Source organism: Hemiscyllium ocellatum, chromosome 9 (genome assembly GCF_020745735.1).
Source record: "Hemiscyllium ocellatum isolate sHemOce1 chromosome 9, sHemOce1.pat.X.cur, whole genome shotgun sequence".
In the NCBI taxonomy this organism is placed as follows: Eukaryota; Metazoa; Chordata; class Chondrichthyes; order Orectolobiformes; family Hemiscylliidae; genus Hemiscyllium; species Hemiscyllium ocellatum.
The window spans coordinates 103,022,424-103,042,773 of NC_083409.1; the positions used below are offsets into that span (position 1 = coordinate 103,022,424).

The 20,350-nt window shown below is 41.3% G+C and overlaps 1 protein-coding gene across 1 annotated transcript in view; it reads right to left on the reverse strand.

The window, feature by feature from the left end:
• The window catches only part of LOC132818552 (calcium-activated chloride channel regulator 1-like), a 42,822-nt gene that overhangs the window by 14,902 nt on the left and 7,570 nt on the right, over positions 1 to 20,350 (reverse strand). The window contains exons 5-13 of the mRNA XM_060829610.1: positions 15,787 to 15,946; positions 13,567 to 13,788; positions 11,169 to 11,393; positions 10,906 to 11,083; positions 6,545 to 6,651; positions 6,226 to 6,447; positions 5,862 to 6,132; positions 5,566 to 5,733; positions 2,207 to 2,443 (exon numbers count right to left, since the gene is read on the reverse strand). Coding sequence (XP_060685593.1) covers positions 2,207 to 2,443; positions 5,566 to 5,733; positions 5,862 to 6,132; positions 6,226 to 6,447; positions 6,545 to 6,651; positions 10,906 to 11,083; positions 11,169 to 11,393; positions 13,567 to 13,788; positions 15,787 to 15,946 — 1,790 coding nt within the window. The remainder of the gene's footprint in view (positions 1 to 2,206; positions 2,444 to 5,565; positions 5,734 to 5,861; positions 6,133 to 6,225; positions 6,448 to 6,544; positions 6,652 to 10,905; positions 11,084 to 11,168; positions 11,394 to 13,566; positions 13,789 to 15,786; positions 15,947 to 20,350) is intronic.

Genomic DNA, 20,350 nt, shown 5'->3' on the forward strand with positions numbered 1-20,350 from the left:
ATTCTCTTGCACACTGCCAGGTTTGTTAGATACTTAAGTGAGGCAAATAGTAATAAGGGGCTAAACTGAGAGGTTTAAAAATACAGGAACAAGAGAAGACCATTCAGCCGAACAATTCTTGATATCTCATTCAGACTCTCTCTTATTGAAGTGAAGATTTTATTTCATTAAGGCAGCTCAGAGAAGGTTCACCAAGATGATCCCTGATGTAGGGGAACTGTCTTATGAGCCAAGGTTGAATACTTTGGAATTCTTCTCACGGGTGCTTAGAAGAATGTGATATAACGTCATTGAAACATTCTGGATACTTAAACAACCTGGCAGGGCAAGCGCTGGTTGAATGTTTCCCCTCACAGGATCAGCTATAATTTTATTGAACGGTGTAGCAGGTTTCAGCAGCTGAATGGCCTGCTGCTGTTCCTATTTCTTCTTGTCTTATTATGGTCTCCCATTGAAATGTGCATTCAATATTTGAATTACACCCATCCCCATTACAATTCAACTGCCTTGCATGTTCCTGAAAATATAATGGTATTGGTCACTCCTGTGAGTGGGTCTGAGTGTTTCATGTTCAGGAAAATGCCCTTACCAATATCTAATTGTACACTCAGGTGGCGTAGGAGAGTAACACAAATTCACCCATGAAATTGCAAGTCAATGTCATAGCCAAAAATTTCATTCATGGGGAATTGGTACAATGGATAGGAATGGATTATAGGCTGAGCCACAAGTTTATGCTGATCACCAGAATGTTCCCTGAAAGTGTGGTCATTGGAAGGAGCTTGGCTGGGATGTCTGACCACCACACACATGGTAACACTCATTGTCAAGACTTGCCCATCTTTGACAGTCACAAGGGTAAGGATGCGAGGGCACCCCTCTCATAGAGATGTACAGCACAGAAAAAGACCCTTTCTTCCAACACATCCATGCCGACCAGATATCCCAAATTAATGTACTCGTTTGCCAGCACTTGGCCCATATCCATCTAAACCCTTAGAACATAGAACATAGAACATAGAAGGATACAGCGCAGTACAGGCCCTTCGGCCCTCGATGTTGCGCCGACCGAATCCTACCTAACCTATACTAGCCCAATAACTTCCAAATGCCTATCCAATGCCCGCTTAAATGACCATAAAGAAGGAGAGTTCACCACTGATACGGGCAGGGCATTCCATGAACTCACAACCCGCTGTGTGAAGAATCTACCCCTAACATCTGTCCTATACCTACCACCCCTTAATTTAAAGCTATGTCCCCTAGTAACACCTTCCTAATCATATACCCATCCAGATGCCTTTTAAATGTTGTAATTGTACCAGCCTCCATCATGTCCTCTGAGAGCTCATTCCATACATGTACAACCATTTCCGTGAAAGTGTTGCCCCTTAGGTCCCTTTAAATCTTTTCCCTCTCACCCTAAACATCTGTCCTCTAGTTCTGGACTCCCTCCATCCAGGGAAAAGACCTTGTCTATTTGTTCAGTAAATCTTTAACAATGGCTCAATATCTTCTGCAAAGGTACAACGAGGGAGGAATGAGTTGAAAAGGGAAGATTGAAGTGACTTTTATTCAAGCTGCTTGAAGTCAATACAACTTTGTGGGGAGAGGAACCCGGTGGTTTAGTGGTTAGTGCTGCTCCCTCACAGTAGCAGAGACTTGGGGTTCATTCCAGTCTTGGGCATCTGTCTGTCTGGAGTTTGTACACTTTCCCCGTGTCTGCGTGGGATCTTCTGGGTGCTGTGGTTTCTTCCCACAAGTTTGGGGACAAGACCATTCTGGATTATCCTGTAGTGTCCGGGGCTGTGCAAGGTATGTGGATTAGCTAGAGTAAATAACTAGTCAGGTAAGGGGGCAGGATGTTGTTCAGAGGGTAAGTGCGGACTGATCCTCAATCTGAATGGCCTCGATCTGCACTGCAAGGATTCTGTGCTAACTCTTTTTGAAACAAAGGTCAGGAAAGGTAAAGATTTCAAATTAAAGTACACTCATTCACTTGTGATATAATATTTAGTCATGCTGAATGAGTACAATGTTTTTCAACAACAAAAGTACACAAATGGTAAAAGTCACACCCTATTCCCAGTTAAACAATGAAGCCGACTGACCAACTGATTGATAATGAGATGGAGGCAATGAGACTTAAAATGGGCTGAGAACCCAGCAATGGAATTGCTCCCAATGTATGTATCATTTAAATTACCAGTTCCTTGATCTAAGTCATCGCCTGGAGCTGTCCATTTCAGTTGTATTGCATCTCCAACAATTGCTGCCTGAAGATCCTTAATTTTACTTGGGGGAAACACGTCAAAGGGAGTGCCAGGAGGAACCTGACTAACAATACATGCTCCCGCTGTTTTCACTCTATTAAAGCTTCCCAATTGTATCTGAGAATCGTTACGGTCCACTGGAGGCTTTGGTGGGTTGTGGTGAATTTGACCTGTGAGAAAAGTGAAGAAAGACATATTCAGAAAGGGGCAAAATATTTGGAAGTTGATTTTTAACATTTATCCTTCAGATGTGATTGTCACCACAAGGCCACTACTTGTTGCTCATTCCTAATTGTCCCAGAGAAAGGGATGGCCAGCTGCCTTTTAGAACTGCCCAGTCCATGTAATGTAGTTACACCCACAGAACTGTTAAGGAGGGGGTTGGTATCAATATCAATGGGCCTTTGATGTGAACACTGACAATTTCAGTGTCATTACCAGATCAAAATCTCAGCCAATCAGCCTGTCTGCAAGTTTAGAATAATCTGGTGCAGCAGATTCTTATCCTTGAAGAGTCAGATCAAATGAATCCAAGGATCATCCTCAGCTCAACTTATTTTGTGGAAATAATTGTATTAGATGCAAGGGTTCCAATACTTTTTTGTGGTTGCAGTACGTGATTAAATAATTTATTGCTCATTACTAACTTTCATTGTTTTGTAACCCAAGTGATTTACCAGATTACGTCACAGGGCATTGGTTATTTAGGTAAAAACAATGACTGCAGATGCTGAAAACCAGATTCTGGATTAGTGGTGCTAGAAAAGCACAGCAGTTCAGGCAGTATCCGAGGAGCAGCAAAATCGACGTTTCGGCAAAAGCCCTTCATCTGTAGTACAGGCAGAGTGCCTGAAGGGTGGAGAGATAAATGAGAGAGGGTGGGGGTGGGGAGAAAGTAGCATAGAGTACAATAGGTGAGTTGCGGAGGGGGTGAAGGTGATTGGTCAGGGAGGAGGGTGGAGTGGATAGGTGAAAAAGAAAATAGGCAGGTAGGACAAGTCATGGGGACAGTGTTGAGCTAGAAGTTTGGAACTCGGGTGAGGTGGGGGAAGGGGAAATGAGGAAACTGTTGAAGTCCACATTGATGCCCTGGGGTTGAAGTGTTCCGAGGCAGAAGATGAGGCGTTCTTCTTTCAGGCATCGGGTGGTGAGGGAGCGGCGGTGAAGGAGGCCCAGGACCTCCATGTCCTCGGCAGAGTAGAAGGGGGAGTTGAAATGTTGGTGCGGGTGTTCCAGATATGTTCCCTAAAGCGCTCTGCTAGGAGGCGTCCAGTCTCCCAATGTAGAGGAGACCGCATTGGGAGCAACGGATACAATAAATGATTTTGGTGGATGTGCAGGTAAAACTTTGATGGATGTGGAAGGCTCCTTTCGGGCCTTGGATAGAGGTGAGGGAGGAGGTGTGGGCACAGGTTTTGCAATTCCTGCGGTGGCAGGGGAAGGTGCCAGGATGGGAGGATGGGTTGTGGGGGAGGCGTGGACCTGACCAGTTATTTGCATGATGACACTCATGAAACAGTTGTGTTTGTTTAAAATAAGTTCAGTCGTGGCTATTTCTGCTATATTACTCAAAAATGACAAACTAATTAGATGATTTATCTTTTTATCCTAACAGGATTTTGTAAAAGTACTTGGATGAGGACATGAAATATGATAGCACTCAGGCTCTGGATCTTGTGTGGGTAAATATAGGTAGAAGAATGTTTTTGGCAGCACAGACCTGATGGGCCAAAGAGCCTCTGTTGGAGTGTATGATTCGAGCTGTATTGCCTCTACTTTTGGATTATTGTCTAATGCCATAGTCATCACTACTGCAAGGTCATGTGTTTAAACAATAAAAGTAGAGAAAAACACCTTCACAGAGACATAGCCAATAAATTTGTGTCAAGATGAAGAAGGAGATGTTGGATGTGATGTCGAAAAGTTTGCTCAATAGGTGGGCCTTAACAAAGGTCTTATGGAAGGGAAACTGTTAAAGAGGGAACTCCAGGATTTGATCTGTAGGTATTTCATATACAGGAGTTTTGACTATGGGGTGAATAAAAGGCATTGAGATATTCAGTTGGCCATGATCATACTGGTTGGGGTAGGTTCAAAAGGCCGAATGGCTTGTCCTCTTCGTACATTCCTGTTTAAATGTACATTCACCAATGGCAGAGCAAAGAGAAATAGTGGGGGTGATGGAAGAGATAAATGAATAAGAGGTTAGCAATGGAAGAATCAAATGTTTGAAAATGTTGCCTCGACAGCTCAGATTAGTCATCTTTCCATATGTACCTCAGGTACCCACACTGGATTTGTCCAATCCAAACTCCACACATGCTCCAGAGGAGACTGATGCCTGGCTGTTGAGATGTTGGGTCAGTAACAATGTGCTTATTTGAAGGTATGCATTGCGCCTCCATGTTTCATCAGTATCATGGAGCTTGGATTTGATGCATTGGGGGACTCCAAGCTGATAAAAATTAGCGGGGTTAGAGATAATGAGTGAATATGACTTCATGGCTTTGTACTTAAGCAGGGCTGTCATTTTTAACTTTATAACTTTATGTCTTTATTTCCTACTCAACCGAAGTTCTTATACTCACATACCTTAAGAATTAGGTATACAAATTACCTTGGGACAAATCTTTGGTACTAAAATACATTTGGGATAAAAATAGAGAAATAAGGAAAAAAGCTAAATGTTCTACATTATAGTTCTGCATAGAAATTAGGAAAATGGTGGCATTGTACACCTTTTACTGTATTACTGTACCCCTGTCCTTGAGCACACATGACAATAAAACCTAACTCTAATTCTAATTCATACAGGAATGCAGCTTTTGGGTAAATGGAGATTCAAGGTTTCTTTTATTCATTCATTCTCAGGATGTGGGTTTCATTGCCTGGGTCAGTATTTTTTGCCCATCCCTACATGCTCTTGAGAAGGTAGTACTGATTTCACACAATCAGACATTGCCCTTCTTCCCATCAAGTCTGAATCAACAAAAACTACTCGAAATCTGCACATGTCCATTTTCCATCACTTGGCCGAAAACCTTGAGTGCTCAACTGAGTATCTTATTAAAGGTTGTGAGGTTCCTGCCTGAACTATCCTCCCAATCAGTGCAATCCACACTCACACCACACTTTAGAGTTATGGGGTATATGGGAGGTTGTCTGAGGTAACATTGGAATTGTCATTGGGTTTGGGACTGATGACATTTCCAAGTACAATTGGTTTAGAGGCTGACTCAGGCAATAACATAATTCAGTAACAAGTAGGTACATGTGTCCATCAATACCTTACCATTTTGTACATATCCTGGGATGTACATGGCATGGCTTTGCTTCCTGGTTGTTAACCTCACTATTCCATCTTTTCCTTGTACAGATACTTTAATGGTGTATCTCCCATTACCAAGAAATTCAGTAAAGTACCGAGAATAAACTCCATCATTTCTAACAGCATCAGCACCTAAAGATGAGAAGACAAATCAATTGTGAAGTGCAGAATCCAGTGTTAACTAATGATAATATTTTACTTTGGTCACAATGAAATGTAACCACTTGCTAATTGACTTCTACTGCGATGGATGTATTTACCTCGCCCATTGTCCAACAGCTCAAGATTCACAGGCTGACCTCCAGCCCTCTCTACTGTGGCTGTCACTTTGGCTCCAACAACAGGCAGGAACCCTTGGCTGACCTCTGCAAAAATGATCAGTGGGTTTGGAAAAGATGTTGTGTCTTGATTGAGGTGCGCGTTGACTGTGACAGGCGGAATGTTCTCATCTGCTGCCCGTGATGTTACTGTTATCGTTACAATCTGAGTCGTTCCAGCTCCATTTTGTATGCTGTACATCCAGGCTCCTGACTGATGTAAAAACACCCCGTTGTAATTGAAAAGAAGGAGATCAAAGTTAAAGCAAAGAGAAAATTTAAACTCACAGACCAATCAGAACCGTACGTGTGCCAGGCCAAGAATTGGAAGGCGAGCTGTCAACAGGACTGTGTCCATCTCAAAGTTTCCATTTCTGTAAAGCTTTCCATTGGGATTATGGATAAACATTTGTGGTGTGTCAATCTCCCATGTTATTACAAAGAACGTGTTTTTCCCAACAGATTTATCGATGAAAACTGTACCATTAAACCAGTCATTACTTGCAATGCTCTTTCCAGAACTTTCCAGCTGCAAGAAATCAAAACAGCCACCTTAAAACACCAACATACCTGTTATCAGAAAGCAGCAACAAAAATCAAAGTCATTCTCTGAAGGATAGTCAAACCTGGATTGACTGTTGACTCATGTTCCCATTTCCTGATACTAATCCAGTGAAAGCATCAACTAATCCATTTTCATCCAATTTATCAGTAGCTGCATACTGCAGGCCTCCTAAAGATTGAACATGAGAAATAATAAGATCAATGTTGTGCTCACAACTGGTTGGGAAAAAAACTTTGCACAAATTTAAACCACACAACCTAATCATGAAACTGATGATAATCAGAATTAAAAGTAAAAGCATCTGCTGATGAAATTATTTGGGGTGATATTAAATCGCAGGTTATTGGGTGACGTGAATGGGCAAGGTAGCTTGATGGGTAAATGAATAGGAAAGGTTTAGAGGAATGTTGGCTAAATGCTGGCAAATGGGATGAGATTAATATCGGATATCTGGTCGGCATGGATGAGTTGGGCTGAACAGTCTGCTTCCGTGCTGTACTGCTCTGTGATTCTATAACTTAGAAGATATGGGTTCAGTTGACCATTCACTGAGATCATAGCTAGTATCCTCCATTTCTCCTTGTAATACAACCCCATCATCCCAAGGATTAATCTGGTGAACATCCATTAATTATACTGTCATGATAGCAAATATATCCCTCCTTGGAGATAAGTAACTTTGCCAAGACTCTATACAGCTTCAATAAAACATCTTTACTTCTGTATTCAAATCCCCGTCTCATGAAGGCCAACACACCATTGCCCTCCTAATTACTTGCTGCACCTGTGTGCTAACTTTAAATGATTCATGAAAAGGGACACACAGATCCCTTTGACACCTACACTTCCCAGCTTCTCACTGTTTCAGAAATATTCTGTCTTCCTGCTTTTTCTACTGAAGTGAGTAGCTACATATTTATTGATATATCATATCAGCTGCTTTGATTAATAGCCTGTACAAACCCTCTTGTAGCCTCTTTGTGTTGGAGTCATAGAGTCATAGAGACATACATCATGGAAACAGATCTTTCGGACCAACTCCTCCATGATGACTAGATATCCTAAATTAATCTAGGCCCCTTAGCCAGCATTTAGCCCATATGTGTAAACACTTCTTACTCATAAACCCATCCAGGTGTCTTTTGAATTGATAATTGTAACAGCCACAACCACTTCCTCTGGCAGCTCATTCTATACATGCACAACCCTCTGCATGAAAATGTTGCCCCTTAGGTCTTTTTTAAATCTTTCCCCTCTCATCTTAAACCTATGCTCTCCAGTTTTGGACCTCCCTACCTTGGAGAAAAGACCTTGGATAGTCACCCTATCCATGCCCCTCATGACTTTATAAACCACTATAACAAGAAGATGGGATACTGGGCTAATGGTCGGATACTTGGTAATGTGGATGAGCAGAGGAATCTTGGTGTCCATGTACACAAATCTCTGAAAGTTGCCACCCAGGTAAATAGTGCTGTGAAGAAGGCATATGGTGTACTGGCTTTTATTGGTAGAGGAATTGAGTTCCGGAGTCCTGAGGTCATGTTGCATTTTTATAAGACTCTGGTGCGGCCGCATCTGGTGTATTGTGTGCAGGTTTGGTCGCCATACTATAGGAAGGATGTGGAGACACTGGAACGGGTGCAGAGGAGGTTTACCAGGATGTTGCCTGGTATGGTAGGAAGATCGTATGAGGAAAGGCTGAGGCACTTGGAGCTGTTTTCATTGGAGAAAAGAAGGTTTAGGGGTGACTTGATAGAGGTGTACAAGATGATTAGGTGTTTAGATAGGGTTGACCATGAGAACCTTTTTCCACGTATGGAGTCAGCTATTATGAGGGGGCAGAGCTTTAAATTAAGGGGAGGTAGGTATAGGACTGATGTTAGGGGTAGATTCTTTACTCAGCGAGTCGTGAGTTCATGGAATGCCCTGCCAGCAACAGTGGTGGACTCTCCCTCTTTAAGGGCATTTAAACGGGCATTGGATAGGCATATGGAGGAAAGTGGGCTAGTGTAGGTTAGGTGGGCTTGGATCGGTTCAACATCGAGGGCCGAAGGGCCTGTACTGCACAGTATTTTTCTATGATCTATGTTCTATAAGGTCACCCCTCAGCCTCTAACACTCCAGGGAAAACAGCCCCAGCCTGTTCAACTTCTCCCTATAGCTCATATCCTCCAACCCTGGCAACATCCTTGTAAATCTTTTCTGCATCCCTTCATCTTTCACAACAGTTTTTCCTCAAGCAGGGAGACCAGAATTGTATATATTATTCCAAAGATATCCTAACCAATGTTCTGTACAGCTGCAACAATGACCTCACAACTCTTGTACTCAATGCACTGACCAATAAAGGCAAACATACCAACTGTTTTCTTTACCATCCTCTCTACCTGCAACTCCACTTTCAAGGAACTATGAACCTGCCATCCAAGGTCTTTTTGTTGTGCAACACTCCTCAGGAGCTTACTATTAACTGTAAGTTCTTTCCAAAATGCAGTAACTCACATATTTCTAAATTAAACTTCACCTGCCACTCATTGGTCCATTGGTCCATTTTTGAGGTAACCTTCTTCCCTTTCCACTGCACCTCCAATGTTGGTGTCATCTGCAAACTTACTAACTGTACAACCAATGTTCACATACAAATCATTAATAGAAATTGAATTGTAAAGTCATTTGGCACGGAAACAGACCCTTCGGTCCCACCAGTCCTAACTGAACATAATCCAAACCTACATTTTCTAATCATGTATCTATCCAAATGTCTTTGAAATGTTTCTAATTCCACCTGCATCCAACACTTGCCAAGGAAGTTCATTCCACACACAAACCACCCTCTGTGTGAAAAATCTGTCTCTCATGTCTTTTTTAAAATCTTTCCCCTCTCACCTTAAAAGTATGCTCCCTAGTCTTGAAATTCCCCATCCTAGGAAAAAGACAACTACCACTAACTCTATCTAAACGTTTATTATTTTATAAACTGCTGTCAAGTTGCCTCTCAAGCTCCGACACTCCAGTGAAAATAGCCCCAGTGTATTCAATCTCTCCCTCATTAAGCCAGTCTGTGAGTAAGCTGAAATAGCCCATTATTATTACACTTCCCTCTTTACATACATCTCTAAGTTCCAGATTTGCATCAGGCCCAATTTTACCACTCCAGTTTGGTGACCTGGAAATAAATCCTCCCAATGTTTGCTGCAATTTATTGTTTTTTCAGCATCTATCAAACTGATTTCACATCTTGACCCTTCTGTCTGGGATCCTTCATTACAAAGGTACTGATGTCACAAGCACAGGGACTAATAGGGCAAATTCTCCACTGTATTAATCTCTAGTTCAGAGGAACAAATATTTCCCAAGATTGATGTTATTTTAGCATTAATCAATTTTCTACATTGCACAGTGACTTCAGTTAAAGAAAATAAAATCTATTTGGCTGCATGTTGGTACACCCTGAATTTATTAAAAGTGCTGTAAAAATGGGGTTTCTTAATATCTTTCTATTGAGCTTTGGACATTCTGAACAAAATTCAAGCTGGACTTGAAACATTAACTGTTTCTCTCTCCACAGATTTTAGCAGATTTGTTGAGTTTCTCCAGTATTCTCTGTGTTTGTTTCAGGGACATTGCTGGTTTGTAAGGTCAGGTGCTTTTTCCTGAATCTTCAAAGAAGCTCACAGAAATATATTTTTATCTTAGTAACTAGACACTCAAAAATACTTAATATTGCCTGTTAAACTAATCCCTGTATTTCATTGAGTACAGGAGTTGGGAGATTATGTTGCAGCGTACAGGTCATTGGTTTGGCCACTTTTGGAATATTGTGTGCAATTCTGGTCTTTTTCCTATCGGAAGGCTGTTGTTAAACTTGAAATGTTTTGGAATAGATTTACAAGGATGTTTCCAGGGTTGGAGGATTTGATCTATAGGGAGAGGTTGAATAGGCTAGGGATGTTTTCCCTGGGGCGTCGGAGGCTGAGGGGTGACCTTAAAGAGGTTTATAAAATCATGAGGGGCATGGTTGGAGTAAATATACAAAATCTTTTCCCTGGGGTCAGAGAATCCAGAACTAGAGGGCATAGGTTTGGAATGAGAGGGGAAAGATATAAAAGAGGCCTAAGGGGCAACGTTTTCACGCAGAGGGTGATACGTGAATGGCATAAGCTGCAAGATGAAGTTGTGTAGGCTATTACAATTGCAACATTTAAGAGGCACCTGAATGGGTATATGAATAGGAAGAGTTAAGAGGGGTATGGGCTGGGTGCTGGCAGGTGGGACTAGATTGGGTTGGGATATCTGGTCAGCATGGGATGGGTTGGCCCGAAGGGTCTGTTTTTATTCTGTATGTCTCTATGACTCTATAACTCTATTTGCTACTGAAGTTTAATTCTTGATCAGCAAAACAATGTAAATGTCACATGCCTGTCATTGATGACAACTGTTCCAGCCCTGCGTCTGCATTTGGTCCTAATGCTATCGTGTGGATAACTGCACCACTTTGTTTCACCTCCGAGAAACAACTGCTTATCCCACCGTCCTCCCCATCAGTCAGCAAAACGATTTCATCACCATTTGTAGCACCGTCATCACCACGAAGTACCTGTAAAGCCATTATTCATTGTCAATGTGGGAAAAACGTAATAATGATGTGGACTGTAATGAATTCTCAAATGTCTCTGACTTACCTGAAAACCAGCTTGAACCCCTGCACAAATGTTTGTTCCACCACTAGCTATTTTGGGTAGAAGACTTTTCAGCTTTTTTCGTGCGTCCTCACTCTCAATTAATGTCAATTCATGAATCACGGTGGCATAACTGTCAAAACCAACTATGCCAACATGTGATTGATCTTCAATGATCTGGAGTAAAAATATCCCAGCCGCTTGCTGAAGCCTTTGAATTCGATTTTCCTGCAAACATAAAGAACTCAACTCAAATTCAAAACTCAGTCTCCCAAACCATTTGTCATTCTCATATTTTGTCAAAGTAAATAAAACCAAAATACTGTGGATGCTGGGGTTTTGAAATAGAACCAGAAAACGCTAAAGAAACTCAGCAGGATTGGCAGCATCTATGGGGAAAGAAACAGGGTTAATCTTTCTGAGAGGGGTCATTCAAATTCAAAATGTTAACACTGCTTTTCTCTATACAGATACTGCCAGATCTGCTGAGTTTGTCCTGTGTTTTCTGTTTTCATTTCATATCTTGTAAGCTCTGTATAAAAGCTTATAAGGAGAATAAACCTTTCAAATTAAATTTAAGAAATCTCAATTGCTTGTTTTATGAATTGTAGCCCAAACAGACTTCAGTACCTTATCTCGGCTGACATGCCAGTGCAATACTGAGAGAATACTGGAGGATTTCCGGATAAAAAAATTATATTAAGCAACTGCATGTTAGACAGTTTAATCCTCGTGCTTTTGGAAATGAGCTGGAACAGTTTTCATCAATGTGACATTCAAATTGTTTGGATTTCTATGTAACATTCAAATTGTGTCTTGGACACGTGCGGATTAATTATGGAATGGCAGCGGGATTTATTAAATAAATAGAACATTACAGCGCAGTGCAGACCCTTCGGCCCATGAAATTACTTTAAATAAAATAAAGGTGCTGTGACTTTGAAGGTCAGTCAAGCAGTATTTGTGAAAAGAAGGTTAACATTCAGGTTGAGATCTTAACCTCTATTTGTCTTCTCGCACTGCCTGGCCTGGTGACTATTCACAGGAGTCCCTTTTGTTTTAGAGTTCCAACATCTGTCATATTCTCGCATGGCATTAATTTTTATTGGGACTTGTTCAAGGCAAATTGAGCTAAACAAAACGAGCAGAGGTTTTTTTAAGGCAGTAGAGGTCTGATCAGGAAAGTATACTCGATGGTAAAAATCAAAAGGTGTTTAACAAACTGTCTCATCATTCGGTTTGCATTAAATTTTGTAACTAATTAAGTAAATATTAGCATGGATACAACATTGACTGAGTGACGGAAAAGAGGACAGTAGTTGCAAACAGTTCCTCTTGCTCTGGGGAAAGCTATATATGGCGTGTATCCTAACTACTAAGAATACTGCATGTTGATCTAGACTACTGACATACTTAGTGTATACAATTTCAAAATTTTCAATGACATAAAACTTGGAAGTATAGTGAACTGTGGGGAAGATACTAATAGACATCAAAAAGATAAACAAAATAACAAAAGAACTGTGGTTGCTGGAAATCAGAAATAAAAACAGAACTTGGTGGAAGAGCTCAGCAGGTCTAGCAGCATGTCGAGAGAAATCAGAGACGATGTTTCCAAAACTGAACCCAGAAAGTTAAACAATTTCTCTCTATAGACACTGCCAGACCTGCTGAGATTTTCCAGCAATTTTTGTTTTAGATCAAGAAGAAATATTCCATTTGCTAATTGTATGTTCATTCTGTACGTTAATTAATGTCATCCTGTGTTTCATCTCAGTCCTTCTCTGTATTAGCCACATATCCCAAGTAAGATATTATCTGTACATTTTGAAATTGTGTTTTTGATTCCTGAGGCTGGGTCATTAATGGTTTTAACTGATAAACTATCATGGTCCTAGTAGTAATCCTGGTGGAACAGCCCTTTCACCATTTGTCACACCTCCATTGCATAGAAAGAGGATCATATACATATTGAAATGATGGCTTGAGCATGTGGGGTAAAGTTTCAGAAATGCTCTGTTTCTTGGTCATCTTAACCTGAAAGGTTAGCTCAGTTCTCTGTTCAGATTCTGCCAAACCTGCTGAGTATTTCAGCATTTTTGTTTTATTTTTATTTCAGAATTGTAGTTTGTTATAGATGGCGCAGGAAATGAGAAAGCCCATAATGACCTTCTGAAGCGACCCATTAGAGATGTCATTGTACACCTCTGGAACAGGTGGGACTTGAATCCAGGCCGCCCCAACCTAAAGGATACTACCATTATAAGAATTATATAAAATGCAGGACTTGCATGAAAGTAAAGACTTCTTGTTTTCTATGTGCTGAATAATGGTCAGCAAAGGATTCCAAGTGATGGTCCTTTCAATAAGGTCAGCGTGAACGAACATCATATTGTCATACCACACTCATGCTTCCCGAAGTATCAAGAACTAAACATAACACTCGGTCTTTGGCATGCAGGAAAGTAAACTTTGGCTCGAGTGAAGCGATATTAGTTGGATGATTGTTCTTGAAATCGTCCAATTTGCTGATCACATCCCAAGTGCTCCTCTCATTGCACATTTTGTTTTGCATGTTCGGAGCTTCACGGTTGTGTGTCTTATTGTCACAGAAGTCAACCACCTGCAAAGGGAGCACAAGGTCAGGTGCAACAAGTGTCAGAGTTTTAAAAACAACAGCCAGCTGTGTGACATAGATGCTTTCTGGGTCAAAACGAAAGATTTGTCTTTATCAGAAAATCCCAGTTTTGATTTCTATCAGTTTAGCTCAGTTGACAGTATTTGCTCCCTTCAGTATGAGGTAGTTATGAGCTTGACTTGCCTCACCCTGTCTCTGTAATGTCCAGTCCTTTAAAAGCCTTGCTTCCCTATGAGGTAATGATTGATGCTGCGTTTGTTAAAATTTGAGAAATCAATTAAAAAAAACAGTCACAATTTGTGAGAAGACTATAGCCATGAATACATAAAGTGCTACTTTTTATTCATAATCACAACTCTACACAGTGAAACTTTGAGAAATGCAGGAATTTTTGTGGTACAGAATGAGACCATTCAGTTGATCATGTCTATGCTGGCTAAATGAAAGAGCAATCCCATCTAATCCTACCTTTCACCTCTTAGCCTGTGGTCCTCCAGGGTATGACCCTCAAATGCAAACCAAAAAGTGTTCTTTGAAATCCTGTGAGTATTTTGACTTCACCACTTTTCGGGCTGTAAGTTAAAGATCACACCCCACTAACTGTGAAAAGAATTACTCGACAACTCTCTTATTCCTTCTAGGATTTACTTTAAAATCTGTATTCCCTGTTTTTTTTTAATCTGCTAACATAAATAACTCTTTCCTAACCACTCTATTTGAACACCTCATAATTTCAGACAGCACTGTGGTAAGCACTGCAACCTCACAGTGACTGGGACCTAGGTTTGATTCCACCCTTGGGCGACTGTCTGTTCAGAGTTTGCTCATTCTCCTCCATGTCTGCCTGAGTTTCCTCTGGGTGCTCCAGTGTCCTCCCACAGTCCAGATATGTGCAAGTTAGGGTGGATTGTCTATGCTAAATTGCCCATAGTGTCCGGAAATGTCCAGGTTAGGTGGATTCGCCATGAGGAAATGTGGGATTAAGGAGATAGGGTTGGGTCTGGGTAGGATGCTCTTCGGAGGATCAGTGTGGACTCAATGGGCCAAATGTCTGCTTCCACACCGTAGGGATTCTATTCTATGAAGAATCTAGCTGCAGTCTACCCAGTGTTTCATACAACTTGAGTAAACCCCCCCCCCGGTTCTATGCACCAATAAAGTTTGTTTTATGCAGTTAAAAAGTTCTAATTAAATTATAGCCTATTTTTCGATGCTTAATGTCAAACCTACCAGAAATAGCAATATGAGAAATGGGCAGCCCAAACTGTGGGATCAAGTGAAGTAAACTCGAAATCTGTTTCATGCTGTACTTGAATCGTGAATATTGGACACAGTGAAGTCCTGCCATTCACATCTTTGCCTTTGCAAATTCACTGACTCTCACAAAGTATTCTGAGCAACCACTGCACTCTGCAGGTCAGATCACTGTATACAATTTTGTACGCCATGTCACCCAGTGCGGGTCACATTTCATTTAGCTGCAGTTTATTGGTGCAAAACAATAGAAGTGAAGTGAAGTAGATATGGTGAAACAAAGCTCTAAACTTAAAATGGTCTGCAGACTGACAGGATGATGATAGAAAACAGGATTGCCAAGACTGTAAAGTTTGCACTGAATGTGTATCAGCTCCCACAATACACATCCACACTGTTGTAACATTTACAACATTTACAAAAGGCCTTACAACAAGGGGCCCATTTGAGAAATTTATGTCCCTCATTTTACTACATTGTATCTCCTGTAAAACATCAATAATACAATTGTTTTACGGAATTTTATTGTCTGCTAGATACTGTATATATCAGTACTTTTGGATATTTGGAAACTATCCAACTGACTCTCATTCCCCTCTGTGATGGCAGCATTTACAACATTTTCAATGAATGTAACCTCTGCAAACAGCAAGATTTTGTACATGAAACATTTGCAGAAGTAGGTATTAATAATTTGCAAGGGACATGCCTCTTAATAATCCCACTTACCCCTGGTAATCCTGTTGTGTACATTATTGAAGATGATGTCACTTGGTTCTGGTCTGGAAAGAAGTTACAGTCAGCCTCTGGGAGCCCTGTGCTGGGATCACAGGCACCACAGGTACCCCCAGTACAAGAGGCTTTTAATCCTTTCATTTCCTTGGAGCACCTAGAAATGGAAATAAAACACAATGTGTAGTTGATCATTCTAAATTTTATAAAGTTGCCATAACCATACTAGTTTATACATTGTCTCTCTCAATAGAGAGAGAGAGAGATGATTAGTGTTGATTTATCCTGAGAGTCACCACACCTCAATGTGGAGCATGGGGAGAGGTTGAGATGGAGAATTATTTATTATAACGGCAGCTGGTGAGGGAATGGAATCCAAGTAGTTGGCATTCCTTTGCCCGAGGATTTATTCACCAAGGTGGAGACAAGGTAGGGCTTGGTTAGCTCAGTTGCCTGGGTTCAATTCCCATGGTAGCTGAGGTCACCAAGATATGTCCTGCCTTCTGAACCTCACCCTTGGCCTGAACAGTGGTGACCTTCAGCTTAAACTCACCCACCAGGGGTGTCTTTCACTCTAATGAGACAGGGGGACAGTGCTGACTTTGCTCATTAAATAAACAAATCTAAACTTCCACGTTCCTCTGATACTCATACATGAGCAGTATCATGTGGTTTGTGAGATTACTGACAATTTACGTTAAGAACTTTCAGGTGCTTCCAGGTTCAAACGAGTAATTGCCAGAGGGGACTTCCAGTCAGGGGCACAGACAGGCAACTCTGCAGCTGTGAGCCAGTATTGACATTGATTTCCTGGTGCCAAGATCACGGACATCTCAAAGTAGCTGCAGCATATTGGCAGGGAAGGGGGAGTGAGAGGCCAGAGGTTGTAGTATGCATTGATAAGGAGGAGAAAGTGAGGACTGCAGATGCTGGAGATCAGAGCTGAAAAATGTGTTGCTGGAAAAGCGCAGCAGGTCAGGCAGCATCAAAGGAGCAGGAGGATCAATGTTTTGGGCATAAATCCTTCTTCAGGAATCCTGAAGAAAGGCTTATGCCCGAAACGTCGATCCTCGTGCTCCTTTGATGCTGCCTGACCTGCTGCACTTTTCCAGCAACACATTTTTCAGTATACATTGATAAAAACAACATAGTGAGAGAAACATTTGCAGAGTAAATATAGGAAGTTAAGTAAGAGGCTAAAAAGAAGAACTTTAAAGGTAGTAATCTTTGGATTACTCCCAGTGTCACATGCTAGTGATAGTAGGATAAGAAGATAGGGCAGATAAATCAGTGGTTGTAGAGGTGGTGTCCTGGGCAGGGATTCAGAGTTTTGGATCATTGGGATCATTTCTGAGCCAGAAGAGACCTGTTCAAAAGGGACAGATTTCACCTGAACTGGAAGGGGGCCAATGTCATGGGTGGGGGGAGATTTGCTTGCGTTATTTGTCAGAATGTAAACTAGTATTGGGACAATTGTAGAGATCCTAAATAATAATGAAATGAGGATTGTTGGGAAATTAAAGGGAGGAAGTTATTTAGACAAGGCAAGCAAGAACAAATCAGAGAATGAGGTAACTCTGAAGAATTAAACTGCATTCTTTCAATGCAAAGGATCTGACAGAAAGATGTATGAACTCAGGGCATGCATGGGAACATGGGACTGGGACATCACTGCACTTTGAGAAACATGATTCAGGGATGGACAGTACTGGCAGCTCAATGTCCTGGGGTTCAGATGCTATGGGAAGGATAGAAATGGAGGCAAGAGAGGAAGAGGACTGACATTTTTCATGAGGGAAAACATCATGACAGAACTTAGAGGGGATCGTCCAAAGAAGCTATATGCATAGAACTTAGAGATAAAAAGGGAATAATCACCTTGATGGAATTGTGCTAAAGCCACCCCAGGAGTCATTAGGAAACTGAAGAGCAATTGTGTAGAGAGATCCCAGCTATGTGCAAGAATTGTAGGGTTGGGACAGCAGGGGTTTTTAACTTTTCAAACATAGACAGGACTGCCATAGTGTTAAGGGCTTGGATGGAGACGAGTTTGGTGAATGTGTTCAAGGATGTTTCCTTCATCAATATGCTGTTGTGCCTATTAGAGAAGGAGCAAAACTTGACCTTCTTTTGGGAAATAAGGCAGGGCAAGTGAGTGACGTGTTAGTGGGGGAGCACTTTGGGACCAGTGATCATAAATCTGTTACTTTAAAAATATTATGGAAAAGGATAGTGCCTGGATAAAATGTAAAGTACTTAATTGGAACCAAGCCAATTTTGACAGAATGAGATAGGAACCTTCAAAAGTTGATTGGAATATATTGTTCATGGGTAAAGGGATAACTGGCAAGTGGGAGGCTTTCTAAAGTCAGACTATGAGATCTAGATAAATGATCTCAAAGAGAGCACTATTGGTGTGATCAGCAAGTTTGCAGATGGCACAAAGATTGGTGGAGGAGCAGAAAGCATAGGGGAAGGTCAGAGAATACAGGAGGATATAGATAGACTGGAGACTTGGGCAAAAAAGTGGCAGATGGCTTTCAATTCAAACAAATGTGAGGTGATGCATTTAGGCAAGTCTAATTATAGAGCGATTTATACAATGAATGTAAGAGACTTGGGAAAAGTTGATGGGCAGAGAGATCTGGGAGTGCAGGTTCATTGTACATTGAAGGTTGCTGCACAGGTGGATAGAGTGGTCAAGAAGGCATATGGTATGCTTGCCTTCATTGGACGGGGTATTGAGTATAGGAGCTGGCAAGTCATGTTAACATTGTACAGGACATTGGTTCGGCTGCATTTGAAATACTGTGTATAGTTCTGGTCGCTACATTACCAAAAGGATGTGGACGCTTTGGAGAGGGTGCACAGAAGGTTTATGAGGATGTTGCCTGGTATGGAAGGTGCTAGCTTTGAAGAGAGGTTGAGTAGGTTAGGATTATTTTCATTAGAAAAAATGAGATTGAGGGGGGACCTGATTGAGGTTTACAAAATCATGAAGGGTATAGACAAGGTGGATAGAGTCAAGCTTTTCCCAGGGTGAAGGATTCAATAACGAGAGGTCATCCTTTCAAGGTGAGAGGTGGAAACATTAAGGGGGATACAAGCGGCAAGTACTTCACACAGAGAGTGGTGGGCGTTTGGAACGTGTTGCCAGTAGTGATGGTAATGGCAAGCATGGTAGATTCATTTAAGATGTGACTGGACAGATGCATGAGTAGGTGAGGAGCAGAGGGATACAAATGCTTAGGAATTGACCAACAGGTTTAGACAGTACATTTGGATTGGCTCAGGCTTGAAGGGCTGACGGGCCTGAACCTGGGCTGTAAATTTTCTTTGTTCATTGTTCTTTTTTATGAGAGTTGAGAGTCAGTATGTACCCTTGAGTGAAGGGTAAGGCTGGTAGGAGTAGAGAACAATGGATGGATAAAGATATTGAAGCTTTGGTCAAGAATAAGAAGGAAGCAGATGTTAGGTATAGAGAACTGGGATGAAGTGAATCTCTTGAAGGGCATAAAAGGTGTATGGGGCATTCTTAAGAGGTAAGTCAGGAGGACAAAAACGAGGTATGAGATAGCCTTGGCAGATAATATGAAGGATAATTCAAAGAGATTCTACAAATACATGAAGAGTAAAACAGCAACTATAGACACAATAAGATTATTAAAGTCAACAAGATCATCTACATGTGGAACCACAGGAAATATGAGAGTACTTAAATGCATATTTCACGTCAGTAACTATTGTGGAAAAAGACACGGAGGCAAGGAAATTTGTGGAAATAAATATCGATATCTTTAAAACAGTCCATATTACAGAGGAAGGGCTGCTGCAATTCTTAAAATAAACATGAAGAAGGATAAATCTCTAAGACCCGATCAAGGGTGTCCCAAGACATTGTGGGAGGCTAGGGGAAAAACTTGAGGGGCACCAATCATCTACAGCTATGGGTGAGGTGCCGGAGGACTGGAGGGTGGCTAATGTTGTGTCTTCATTTAAGAAAGACTGTAAGGAGAAGCCTGGGCACTATAAGAGTGCTGAGTTTAAGTTGCTGGAATGGTTTCAAAGAGATATGATTTACATGCATTCGGAGAGCCAAGGACTGATTAGGGACAGTCAGTGTGGCTTTGTGTCTAGGGAATTGAGTCTCACAAACTTGATTGAGATTTTTGAGGATGTGACCAAAAAGATAGATGAGAGCAAAGTGTTGAACATTGTCTCAGGGTTTTCAGTAAACCTTTGAAAAGGTTCCGTATTGTAGATTGGTTAGTAAAGTTTGATCACGTGGGATTCAGGGAGAGCCTGCCAATTGGATACAAAATTGGCTCAATGGGAGGAGAGAGAGGGTGGTGGTGGAGGATTGCTGTTCAGACTGGAGGCCAGTGATACGCAGTGTTCCTCCAGGATCGTTGCTGGGTCCGCTATTGTTTCTCATTTTTATAATCAATTTGTCTGAGAATTTAGGAGGCATGGTTAATGGATGACAGCAAAATTGGTTATATGGAGGACAGTGAAGAGGGTTATCAAAGATTACATTTGGGAGGTCATGTTGCAGCTGTAT